The following is a 13,767-nucleotide window of genomic DNA, read 5'->3' on the forward strand; positions in this document are numbered from 1 at the left end:
GGCATTCTACAATTAGCCTCAGTGTCCCAAACTGGGATGAAAGGAACAATTTGACCAAAAGTCCTATTCCTGATCGCCAGCCACCAATCGTTGCTAGAAGTGCATGTATGTGGATGCCCCCAGAATAGAGGATCGGGCCTGTCTTGTAATCATCTTCATGATCAAACAGCCCATCCTCACTGTTCAGGTTCACACTATGGAGTGGTATAAAGAATATTATTACTGTATCTGAGCATAAGTCACAATCTTCAGGAGAGAAGGGGGGGGAAAAAATGGCACATTTTGTAAAAAATTTTTTTTTTAATGTATATACAGTAACATGATGTCACTGACCAGGTAGGTTAAGATCAAGTGAAAATAAAGTAGCTGGATCACCCTGTAGAAGGATCTCACGCAGTGGTATCTGTTGCCCAGAACACTTGGTTGTTCCTAGAATACTTCCCAAAATGAAATAATAATGGGAGGCACATTCGGTCCAGAACAACCACAAGCAGCTTCTTACCCAATGCCGGCAAGACACTGGACTCCATACAAATCTCAGCTTCAACAAACATTCAAGTTCAATTTACTGGATGGACTTTAATCACTTCTCAGCCAGACTGATCAGCATTGTGCTGCAGAGCTACATACTGGAAGGAGGAGCAAAAAAGTGTGTTTTTTTCCCCTCAGTCCAGCCACACTTGTACCATCCTCCTTTACTAGGCGAAGAAGGGGCAGTGGGAACTGAAGATGCTAAAAAAGTGATAAAGTATTAATAAATATAATTATATTTAGGCACTCAGTTAAGCTGATGTTAAACAGTCACAAATAATGAACAGTGATGGAGCACTTTACAGTGAAAGGTCATCTGAATGGAAAAGGTGTAATTATATTTATTGGAATAATTATGGCACAACAGAAAGGTTACTGACTGACTTAATTAAATATAGTGCTGATCAGGCACCAGCTTCTTCACTTGTGCATAAAAAAAAATCACAGAATTAGAAGCAAAAGGATGGATCAAAAAAAAAGAGTCCATAGAAAGCATGACTGAATAAATGCAAGAGGTGAAGTACGGTGCAAACTGAACCTTGGACTAACATTAAGGCTGATGGTATCACTCGAGATCTTCCCAGCAGTCAGTCAGATTTCCTTTGCTGCGCCTCCGGATTCCGGGCAGCTTCCCTGCTGTCATGATGCTCCACCTGGAGCCACTTGTATTTGCTTCACTGTCCAGGCTAGTATATTTGGAACTGCCGCTAGTCTCGCTCGCCCAGTCAGGCCAGGCATTGGAATCAGTCAGATTGCTGCAAGGGTTCTCCATCGTAACTTGTGGATCCCAAACCTCCTCCTCTGTGGGAATCTTGCTGGCTGAATTCTGTTTAATTCCTAAACTGTCCCAGAAACTAGGTTTCTTCTCCATCTTCACCTCCTCTTTTAGTTTTACGGTGGCCCTGCGAAGATACAAGGGGGAAAAAAAATAATCACTGCAACCACTGGTGGTACAACCTGCTTTCGAAAGCATGCATTCACAGTACATACAGTATATAACTGCTTCCAGAATGGGACTAACCAACCGCTGTGACCTGCCCCAATAACACTTACACAGTGGATGATGTATTTAGATTTATGGTGTGGAGATGCCGGAGTTGGACTGGGGTGGACAAATGCAAGAAGTCACACAACACCAGGTTATAGTCCAACAGCTTTATTTGAAATCACAAGCTTTGAGCGCTGCTCCTTCGTCAGGTGAAGTGGAGAAATGCATAAAGACACAGCTTATATAGTCAGAGAATAATGTCAGATGTTTACAGGTAATCTTGCCAACTTTCACACCTTTGATTGCTGTGATTATCTCTCTGCCGAGGTGTGATAAATGCCTCGGCAGCGCTCCGAAAGCTTGTGATTTCAAATAAAGCTGTTGGACTATAACCTGGTGTTGTGTGACTTCTTATATTTAGATTTAGTTCACAAGATTAATTTTACTTTTCAAAGTTACTGCAGGTAGAACGTCCCGAATCCGGCAACCTCGGGACCGAGGCCGAGCCGATTTTCCGGACTTCAGAACGTGTTTCTGATGTCCAAAGTCCGGAAATGCCCGAGCCCAGGTTGCGATATTTCCGAACTTCGGACATCAGAAACACGTGCCAAGGTCCGGAAATGCCTGGGCCCAGATTGCGCTTTTGGTAAGCCTCCCTCGGTGTCTGGATTTGAGATGCTCAATCTGTATTACAGCTGAAGAAATAACTAAATGGATACTGGCTCAGAGCTGCAAAACTGCGCAGGCTTTTGAAATGAAGTGCTCAAATGTTTAGTGGGCGAACGCATTTGTGAATGTGGTTGCATATGGCATGAAGACTCGGGCCAGAAAGACAGAATCGATTCCTGGTCTGATCCAAGTTAGCTCATCTCAGCCAGGACAGCAGTAGGGGTGCCACAATCAGCAGCAGTGCCTCTCGGTTTTGGAGCACAACTAAACTTGCCCTTGTATTTTGCCTTTTAATGTGGGGAAAAATATGACCCAAGGCACTTCAAAGCGGCATACGGTAAAAATGGATCCGAGCCAAAGGAGACATCAGGAGGGGTTACTGGTTGAAGAGGTGGGTTTCAAGGAGGGCCTTAAAAAGGAGAGAGATTCAGATGTCCGTCGACTTCCGCATTTAATTGCAGCGCGTTAGGCTGCTTGCGCGGCAACCAATGTTCCCTGTAAATTTTTTTTGGGCGGATGGTCTTTTTAACCGGCTGCGCAGCCCATTCAATTTTTCTTGCATGCGTGGTTATTGCCATTGAAAAGCTGGTGAGCGGCCTGCGGGGGACCTCCAGACTGCAGCGCAGTTTAGCAGGAACATTTGCGGCAACCCCCTCGGGTTGTCTATCAACATATGCCAATTGTTCAAAATATATTATATACACACACTTGCAACTATGTGCACTTCTTGTTATCCCAATGTTTTAGTAATGCCTTTTTCAGCATTTATAGATACAATCACTGTAATTTTTAAGTACCAAGCTGATATGCACACACCAGTCTATTTACTGAAAGTATTGGCTTCATGTGAAGAAAGAATGGGAAGAAAGAATGGGGAGAAAAATCAAGAGAAAAAACCAACACTACCATTTTGCCATCAGTACAATCCAAATATTTATTCTCAGGCACAGTTCAAAGGAACTGCAACGATAGACCATGCTCCCTATGAACCAAAGCATGACCTTATGCACTAGGTAATCTGGGAGATAGTGTGAATAATAAACCCTTTTACCGTGTATGCTGGAAACAGGAACTCTGAACCTCTGCAACTGATGGACAGATAACATTCCGACAGGCTGTGAGGAGCCAGCAGCAACAGCGGAGGCGGCGGTACAAATTCCAAAAGAACAGCAAAATCAAGCAGTGATGTCACAGGACTGCAGGTAGGCAAGTATTAGCGTTTTATTCTCTAACTTAACTAGATAAACTAATTAATATAACTATAGATAATCATGTGAATAAAGACTTTGACTAAGTGAGAGAAGCGGCCAAAGATAAAGGTAGGCCCGACTTGCAAGACTCTTACGGGGGAAAATTTGGTATCGACCATTTTGGGGCACTAACATCGAGCGCTCCACTTCCTTCTTAGGGCACCAACGTCAGAGAGGGGGGTGGAGACTTCAGCGCTGCAAACTGGGCTGTGCAGCGCTGCCGCATTCAAAGGCTCCTTCCCTCCCTTAAAAGGGAAAGGCCATCGCTGCAGGCTCTGCAATTTAAAAAGCACCTACTTGGACCACCAAGGCAGCCGTGATCCCACATGGTCAGCCTGGCACTCAAGCAGATCGACTGCGGGCAGGAACCCGCGAAAAAAACTATAACAGAAAAGGCAAGTTTTTTTTCCCCCCCACTTACCTCGGCCACCTCGCCTTTACTCAATCGCCCCCGAAGCGGCCGCCTGCCCGATGCACACCTCCTGCAGCAGTCGGTGTTTTCGACTGGCGCTGCTGCAGGGGGCGGAAGTCAATTTCAGGTCTGGGGCAATGTCGTCATGATCTCCGGGCGAAGGAGATCAGGGCCACAACACCATAGCACCACCACAGAACTCCCACCGAATATGGTGGGAGTCGATGTCAGCGCCGCACCTGGTTGCAAAGCCATCTGCGCCCCGTTTAGTGCCCCCCGGGGAGGCACACAAGCACCCAATTTCATCCCCTTAGTCTTAAGTTTATTTCTGTAAGTTATTTAATCGTCGAATAAATATAGAGGCATAGCAGGGCACCGCAGTCCTGTGGAATGCACATCTTGTGCCATGTGGGAACTCCAGGACGTTTCCAGTGTCCTGGACAACCATGTGTGCAGGAAGTGTCGTCAGCTGGAGGAGCTCAAGCTCTGGGTTTCAGAGCTGGAGCAGCAGCTGGCATCACTGCGGTGCATCAGTGGATAGCACGTTTCAGGAGATGGTCACCCCACGGCGTAAGAGTGTGCAGGCAGAGAGGGAACATGTGACTGTCAGACAGACAAGGAGGACCAGGCAGGTAGTGCAGGAGTCCCCCGAGTGCATCTCACTCTCTAAACCAGTACTGGTGAGGGCGATGATTCCTCTGTGGAGTACAGCCAGAGCCAAGTCCACGGCACCACGAGTGGCTCAGCTGTAGTCGGGGGGGGAAAAAAGAAAAAAAAGAGGAAGATCAGGAAGGCAATAGCGGTAGGGGATTCAATGTTTAGGGTAACAGGCAGGCATTTCTGCAGCCGCAGATGTGATTCCAGGATGGTATGTTGCCTCCCTGATGCCAGGGTCAAAGATGTCACTGAGCGGCTGCAGAACATTGAGGGGGAGGGTGAACAGCCGGAGGTTGTGGTCCATATCAGTACCAACGACATAGGTTTAAAAAAAAAAAAAAAGGTAATAATCTCTGGATTACTCCCTGTGCCACAAGCTACTGAGTATAGAAATAGGAGGATACAGCAGATGAATGCGTGGCTGGAGAGATGGTGCAGGAGGGAGGGCTTCAGATTCCTGGGACATTGGGACTGGTCCTGGGGGAGGTGGGACCTGTACAGGCTGCACCTCAGAGTCGGGACCAATGGCCTTGTGGGAGGGAGGGGGGGTTGCGAGTGCTGCTGGGGAGGGTTTAAACTAATTTGGTGGGGGAACAGGTACCAGAATGTAGCATTAGAAAGGAGAAACAAGGTGTACAAAGGATGGGGAGAGACAGACAGCACTAGAGTAAGAAATAGTAAGGTATTAGGTGGGGTCAAATTAAGAGAATACAAGGAGGTCTAAGATAGGTTTACAGTGCATGTGTGTAAATGCATGAAGCGTGGTAAATAAGGTTGGTGAGCTGCAGGTGCAAAATAACCACATGGGAATATGATGTCACAGCGATAACAGAGACCTGGCTCAAAAAAAAGGGCAGGATTGGGTTTTAAATATTCTTGGATACAAGGTGTTCAGGAAAGATAGGGAAAGAAAGAGGAGGTGGTGTGACAGTATTAGTTAAGGAGAATGTTGCAGTGCTGGAGAGAGAGGATGTCCTGGAGGGTTCAAGGACAGAATCTATTTAGTTAGAGTTAAGAAAGAAGAGGTGGCATTACACTACTGTGTATTCTATAGGCCGCCAACTAGTGGGAAAGAGGGGAGCAAATTTGCAACAACAACAACTTGTATTTATATAGCGCCTTTAACGTATTAAAATGTCCCAAGGTGCTGCACAGGAGTATTTTAAGTCAAATTTCAGTGAGTTGAGAATGGATCTCGACCAGGTAAATTGGAATCAAAGATTGGCAGGCAAAACTGTAATCGAACAATGGGCTGTCTTTAAAGAGGAAATGGTTCGGGTACAGTCGAGGTACATTCCCATGTGGGGGAAAGGTAGGGCAACCAAAGCCAGAGCTCCCAGGATGACAAAAGAGATAGAGAATAAGATGAAGCAGAAAAAGGGCGTGTATGATGGATGTCAGGTTGAGAATACAAGTGAGAATCAGGCTGAATATAGAAAAGGTCAGAGGGGAAGTGAAAAAGCAAAAAGAGGGGCAAAGACAGAGTATGAGAATAGATTGGCAGCTAACATAAAAGGGAATTCAAGTCTTCTATAGGCATATAAATAATAAACAGGTAGTAAGAAGAGAGGTGGGGCTGATTAGGGACCAAAAAGGGAGACCTATGCATGGAGGCAGAGGGCATGGCTGAGGTACTAAATGAGTACTTTGCATCTGTCTTCACCAAGGAAGAAGATGCTGCCAAAGCCAGTGAAAGGAGGTAGTTGAGATACTGGATGAGATAAAAATTGATAGGAGGTACTAGAAAGGCTGTCTGTACTCAAAGTTGATAAGTCACCAAGACCAGATGGGATGCATCCTAGGATGCTGAGGGAGGTGAGGGAGGTTAAGGAGGAAATCAGAGAGACACTGGCCATAATTTACCAATCCTCCTTAGATACAGGGGTGGTGCCAGAGGACTGGAGAATTGCAAATGTTACAACCTTGTTCAAAAAAAAGGGTGTAATGATAAACCCAGCAACTACAGAGGCCAGTCAGTTTAACCTCAGTAGTGGGGAAGCTTTTGGAAACGATAATCAGGGACAAAGTTAACAGTCACTTGGACAAGTGTGGATTAATTTAAGAAAGTCAGCACGGATTTGTTAAAGACAGTGTTTAACTAGCTTGATTGCGATTTTGGGTGACGTAACAGAGGGTTGAAGGCAATGCAGTTGACTTGGTGTATATGGACTTCCAAAAGCCATCTGATAAAGTGCCGCATAATAGGCTTGCCAGCAAAGTTGAAGCCCAGGGAATAAAAGGGACAGTGGCAGCATGGATACGAAATTGGCTAAGTGACAGGAAACAGTAGTAGTGAATGGTTGCTTTTCAGACTGGAGGACAGTACACAGTGGTGTTCCCCAGGAGGTCAGTACTAGGACCACTGCTTTATTTGATATATATTAATGACTTGGACTTGAGTGTACAGGGCACAATTTCAAAATTTGTAGATAACACAAAACTTGGAAGTATAGTGCACAGTGAAGAGGATAGTGATAGACTTCGAAGACAAAAACAGGCTGGTGAAATGGGCAGACACATGGCATATGAAATTTAACACAGAAGTGTGAAGTGATACATTTTGATAGGAAGAACAAGGAGAGGCAATATACACTAAAGGGTACAATTCTAAAGGGGGGTGCAGGAACAGAGACTTGGGGGTATATTTGCACAAATTGTTGAAGGTGGAAGGACAGGTTGAGAAAGTGGTTAAAAAAAGCATAGAGGATCCTGGGCTTCATAAATAGAGGCATAGAGTACAAAAGCAAGGAAATTATGAAGAACCTTTATAAAACACTGGTTCGGCCTCAACTGGAGTATTGTGTCCAATTCTGGGCACTGCACTTTAGGAAGGATGTGAAGGTCTTAGAGAAGGTGCAGAAAAGAAAGATTCACGAGAATGATTCCAGGGATGAGGGACTTCAGTTACGTGGATAGACTAGAGAAGCTGGGGTTCTTCTCCTTACAGCAGAGAAGGTTGAGAGGAGACTTGATAGGAGGTGTTCAAAATCATGAGGGGTCTGGACAGAGTAGAGAGAGAAACACTGTTCTCATTGGCAGAAGGGTCGAGAACCAAAGGCCACAGATTCAAGGTGATTGGCAAAAGAACCAAAGGTGACATGGGGGGAAAGTTTTTTTTTTTTTTTTTATAAAAACAGTGAGTGGGTAGGATCTGGAATGCACTGCCTGAAAAGGGTGGTGGAGGCAAACTCAATCGTGGCTTTTAAAAGGAAGTACCTGAAGGAAAAAAATTTGCAGGGCTACGGGGAAAGGGCGGGGGAGTGGGACTAGCTGAAGTGCTCTTGCAGAGAGCTGGCACGGGCTCGATGGGCCAAATGGCCTCCTTCTGTGCTGTAACCATTCTATGATTCTATGCCTATTTATCTCGAGCAACAAACTATGAATCAGATTTATTAACTAAAACTAAAAAGAGAGTAAACACAACAGATTATGCTAGATTACAGCAAAAAGTTGTTTATTCATAAGTATTTTAGACCCATTTCAAAACAATACAAGTCAAGAAGCCTTTAGCACTTCCCTTCGCTGGAGTCCTTGATGAAAACACTTTTATTTGAGAAAGACAAACTCAGTTCTCCACTTGCCTCCAGCTGAGTGGAGTACTGCAAAAAAGAGAAATAATCCAATCCTAGGTCTCAATAACCCATCACCCTTGCTGACCTCCATTGTCTCAATACACTTGATTCAAAATTTACAAACCCATCCAGTGCCCAACCTCACCCCACCTCTATAACCTCCTTCAGCCCTACTTTCCAGCCCAGGCCCAACACTCCTTTGATCTGGTCTCCTGTTCCAAACTTGGTGGCACAGCTTTCACCAGTTCTTGGCCCTCATCTTTGGAAACTCCCTTGCTAAACCGCTTCCCTTCCCACATTTAAGAACCTCCTCAGCATCTGCCATTTTGACTGGTCTTGAGCCAACTCTCCTATACCCTCTTACCGCTTGGTTGATCTCATATGCGAGTGACGAAGGATGATTTATTAGGTTTAATGTGATCTGTATTTGTAAGGTCGAGTGATGGTAGTGGATGTTTATTCATTATTTAGTCATGGATTCTGGGAAAGTTAAGGACAAACATTGAAAAAATTCTGAAATCTAGTCATAACAATTCACTAACAAAATATTGGTTGCCAGAGTTCACATAGTGCCAACTTCTACGATAGGTTATTATATTTTTAAGTTCTGCAAGCATCAGACACCAGTTAAATTATCATCTTCATAAAGACACCAGAAAGTAGCCACCTCCACAACTAGTTATTATTTTACAATTCGATAACAAAAGTATTATCAGCTCAGCAAAAATATCAGCTGCAGGTAAATAGACCAGTATGTTTTCTATGTTGTCAAGTAGGTGCAAAGTAGCTGAGAAACAAGCCTACGCTATCAATTTTCTGTACATAAGATTGTTGTAGATATTTTGATAAGTACCGTAAAAAACTAGTTACTGAAATTGAAAAATGCAACAATTTATTTTTGTTCTTAAAAATCAGATGCAATCTAAACTAAGTGCTCCAGCTGTAAATATAAACTCAAATGTATCACAAAGTGTTTGATACTTGAGCTAGGAATGGCCACCCGGAGGATCATTAAGCAGCTGATTGCCATTTAAATTGCCTGCTAGCGCTCATTAACGAGGTTGCATGGCATTTTGGTGACTAACACTTGACCCAACACCCTCGCCTACCAGCTGATTGGGAGTAAACGAGTCGTTGCAAACGAGTCGTTGCAGAAGATTTCGAGCGCTACTTAAAAAGGCACATCACCTTTTACTGTTCGTTTGCTGCTGGAGGTTTGAAGAGGACTACTGAAACACATCGGGAAACTTTCTGTCAAGACCTCACCAACACTCAGTCAACATTTATTCTGGAAATTCTCTGAGGACTTCGCAGTGCTGAGCTACTCCACCTTATGAGTCACCAGGAGAAAGGGAGTGCTTGGTCGTGGGCACCTCACCAGGGGTCCACCTTGGTCTGGAGGAGGAAGAGATGAGGCCAGGCAGAGCAACACCAACTGCTGGATGAGTGGGGGACAGGAGGGCAAAGAGGGCTCCAGATTCATGCTGACTTGCTGCATGCTCCAGAATCTGCCAATCATGAGAGACCAGCTGTTGTGCCAGAGGGTCAAGCTCAAGAGCCACAAGGAGGTGGTGGTTTTGGGGGAGGAGGGAGGGGAGGGTGAGGTACACTCCTTCCCCCTGCAGGGACAGAACATCCCTCCTCCACTGGCCCTCCAATGCCATGTCCAAGAACCTGTGCGCCCTCTCGCTCGGTCCCTCAGCCATCCTGAAACCTGCCGCTGTGAGTCAGCCAGCCCACTCCACACCTTCAATGGAAGTGGAGTCCACATATACTGCTCCACGAAAATTGTTTCTAGCCAAAGCTCGAGTGCTCAACCTGCAGGTGTCTGATTTAACACCTCCAGGCAAGTTTAAATTATGGTAATCAGAAATTAGGACCAAAATTACGTGCTAAAACCAGACTTTCCAACAGATGTGTCTCATTAGCACAACACCCATTTAGTGCCTGTTTTTACCCTTTGGCCAAAATAACTGCCTGTGTATGCGAGATAATTTTGAATAATTCAATGGGATTAAACGATTCCTTCTGGTCATAATTGATTTCATGCTATTTTGCTGACAGTCTTGAGCACCATTTATGCTAATTAATCTCAGGAGATTGTAGAATAGACACAGCTAATCAAGTTCTCCAACAATATTGTAATGGCTGTGACTCTTTAGGCTTTGTAATCAGGTGTAATAAATTAAGAATTGCATAGAGCCAGGGTTGTTTTTTCAAGCAAAAGGAAATATAAAATATTCAATCCACTTTTTCCATGAAAACAGAAAAACAGAGTGGTTTTGTCCACAATCTGCAAGGGTGCAGCTATTTGCTAGAATCAGGGCTTTCAGCTTAAACTGACTGCAAAAGTCAAATTCAATTCTGACTGGTGGTTTTTGGGGTGGGGTGGGGGAAATCACATTCTGCAATTTAGTCTGTCCTCTCCCCCCACCTTGCCCATGAAAACCACAAACCAGTGGCCTGGAATAGAATAGGAGAGGAACAGGCCTTGTCCCTACCTCAAGAAGTTTGTCATACAATTCAAAAATTATATAAAAACAGAGCTTTCTGCACACTTGATTACATTTTATTTAACATTATCTGTCTTTCCTCGAGCTGAGGAATGTCAATACTGGGAAATGGCACTAACAAAAAAAAATAATCCCCCAAAATGATCCATTCTCTGGGATCGTCTTCATTCTTCAAATGATACGCATCCTCTACACAGCATTGGGATTAAGCCTACATTGATTGGCGTGTAGCTTCTACACACAACCAAAGAAATGTCAATAGCATTGTCGATAGGCGGTGTTGCTCATCGTCTCCCGCATCATAAAGTCCAGGACTTGTTTTATCCTGAAGCAAAAAAACTGAAGCGAAGTGCCAAAGCAAAACAAAAAATAAACCTACAATTGTACTGATGGGAGGGTTGGGTGGGTTTGTGTATGGAGGATGCACAGCATTCAAAAAATTAAGAGGATCCTAACAGACAGGGTATTGTTCTCCATTAAGACTCCTACATGTATCATAGGAGTGTACAAAACTAATTCAGAGGAGACAGCCTTCACACCAGCTGCAAAGCAGCCATAACACAAGCTGCAAAGATAAGTGTTGCCAAAGGCATTGTTTTATGGCACTACAAGCAAAGCTTGACAGTAATCTAATAATCTTGAGGATTACTCCATGTGGCAGCCTAGAAAATATTATCAGAACCTGATTGCGAGGTGCCCAGTGAGCACTCAACCAACCATTTAACTATCTACTGCTTGGTCATTAGCTTGCCTCAGGACTTTGCATCATAGGAAGCAAATAATTGTTAATTTATTTCTGAAATTACTTTGTAGAGATATTGCACTATTTACAGCCACAGTGAAAACAACACTCCATTTCCAACTGGTGTAGCAACAGTCAAAACAACAGGACACCAATTGCTTGGCCTGAATGAAACTCTGGGTGCATGCATACTATAAACTATCGGACTGACGTGAAGCAAGTTGGCTTGCAGAATGCAAATACGCCCCAAGAAGTAATTCTTAGTAGGAATTCTGGATGATTTGCAAAGACCACCGTCTCAAAATGTCAAATCAAATACAGTTGATCTCGGATGGGGACCTAGATTTCAGTAACACTGTTCATTCATAACAAATGTCGATTTGCCCTGTAGTAAGGGCCAGAAATTCAACCTTACCACCCTCAATTCCAGGTAGTGGGTTGTTCCATAATCAATTTGCCCCCGAGTGCAGTTATCTGCAGCAGGAATGCCACCCCTCACCTCTCTCCCACCCACTCACATGGTTGCATGCACCAGCTATGGAGGAGACATTAATAAAGGATATCCTTGCAGAGCAGTCTTCTCATGATTCCCATGTGGAATTCAGAGCCATAGACTGGTCATTATAGAATCTCAGAAATTTATGGCACAAAAGGAAGCCATTTGATCCATCATGTCTGTGTCGGCCGAAAGAGTTATCCAACCTAATTCCACTTTCCAGCTCTTGGTCCGTAGCTTTGTAGGTTACGGCACTTCAAGTGCACATCCAAGTACTTTTTAAATGTGATGAGGGTTTCTGCTTCTACCACCCTTTCAGGCAGTGAGTTCCAGACCCCCACCACCCTCTAGGTGAAAAAAAAAAAAGTTCTCAACTCCTCTCTTAATCCTTCTACCAATTACTTATATCTATGCCCCCTGGTTATTGACCTCTGCTACTAGAACTAGGTCCTTCCTATCCACTATCTAGGCCCCTCATAATTTTATACACCTCAATTAACTACTGGGTAGTTCGGAAGAATGCCTCGAAGAATGTTGGGGGCGATTGCCCCCGGATACTTTATCTGCTAAAGAGCCTCCAAGGTAACCAAGATGGGTCTTAAGCTGAAACGCTGGTTTAGCCCACATTTAGTGCACGACACCATCTTGATAAAGGAGTTGAAGCCAGCGCTAGGAACGGCCGCTCGGAGGATCATTAAGCAGCTGATTGCCAATTAAATTGCCTGCTCACACTCATTAAAAAGAGGTTGAATGGCATTTTGGTGGCTAGAGCTTGAACTAACTCCTAACAGTGACCAGCTGATTGGGAGTAAACTAGTCGTTGGAGGGTTGAGAGAGCTACTCAAAGGTATATCACCTTTCACTTGCTGCTGGAGATTTGAAGAGGACTGTTGAAACATGTCGGGAGACTTTCTGGGACACTGTCACCAACACTATAAACATTTATTGTGGAAATTCTCGGAGGACTTTACCTAAAAAAAGTGCAAGTGCTGAGCTACTCCACCTTGTGTCGATTGGGCTTATACTCACTGGAGTTTAGAAGATTGAGGGGATCTCATCGAAACCTATAAAATTCTGTCAGGCCTGGACAGACTAGATGCAGGAAGGATGTTTCTGATGGCCGGGGAGTCCAGAACCAGGGGTCATAGTCTAAGGATAAGGGGTAAGCCATTTAGGACTGAAATGAGGAGGAATTTCTTCACCCAGAGAGTGGTGAACCTGTGGAATTCTCTGCCACAGAGGGCGGTGGAGGCCAGTTCATTAAATATACTCAAAAAAGAGTTGGATATATTTCTTGAGGCTAAAGGGATCAAGGGATATGGGGAGAAGGCAGGGACAGGATACTGAATTTGGATGATCAGCCATGATCTCATTGAATGGCGGAGCAGGCTCGAAGGGCCGAATGGCCTACTCCTGCTCCTATCTTCTATGTTTCTATGAGTCACCAGGAGAAAGGGAGTGCTTGGTCATTGACATCTTGCCAGGGTCTGCAGAAAGAATGGGAGGATGGCATTAGGCTAGGCAGAGCAGCACCAGCTGCTGCAGGAGAGGGGGACATGAGCAACAGGAGGACAAGGTGGACGGACTCCTCACCCCCCACCCTGTGGGTACAGGACATCCCTCCTCCTCTGGACCTCCTCCACCAGGACCTCCAGCGCCGCAACCAAGAACCTGTGCACCCTCTCACTCAGTCCCTCAGCCATCCTGAAACACGCCACTGTGTGTCAGCCAGCCCACTCTACAGCTTCAGTGGGTGAGTGGAGGCCACATATACTGGTCCATGAAAATTGCATCTAATCAGCGCTCGAGTGTTAAACCTGCAGGTGTCTGATTTAGCAAATCTAGGCAAGTTCAAATTATGGTAATCAGCAATTAGGACCAAAATAACATCCTAAAACCAGACTTTCAAACAGGTGGGCCTTCTTACCATAGCACCC

General features: G+C 44.7%; 1 protein-coding gene across 2 annotated transcripts in view; it reads right to left on the reverse strand.

Annotated features, from left to right (window-relative positions):
* Window positions 1–850: 850 nt before the first annotated feature.
* LOC147112294 (testis development-related protein-like) overlaps window positions 851–13,767 on the reverse strand; it is a 76,596-nt gene continuing 63,679 nt past the window's right edge. For both annotated transcript variants that reach the window (XM_085996430.1, XM_085996431.1), the window contains one exon: window positions 851–1,433. In XM_085996430.1, coding sequence (XP_085852556.1) covers window positions 1,097–1,433 — 337 coding nt within the window. In that variant the 3' untranslated portion in view covers window positions 851–1,096. The remainder of the gene's footprint in view (window positions 1,434–13,767) is intronic.

The sequence above is a fragment of the Somniosus microcephalus genome, chromosome 9, assembly GCF_052327205.1.
Source record: "Somniosus microcephalus isolate GS21.2 chromosome 9, FLI_Smic_1.0, whole genome shotgun sequence".
NCBI classification, from domain to species: Eukaryota; Metazoa; Chordata; class Chondrichthyes; order Squaliformes; family Somniosidae; genus Somniosus; species Somniosus microcephalus.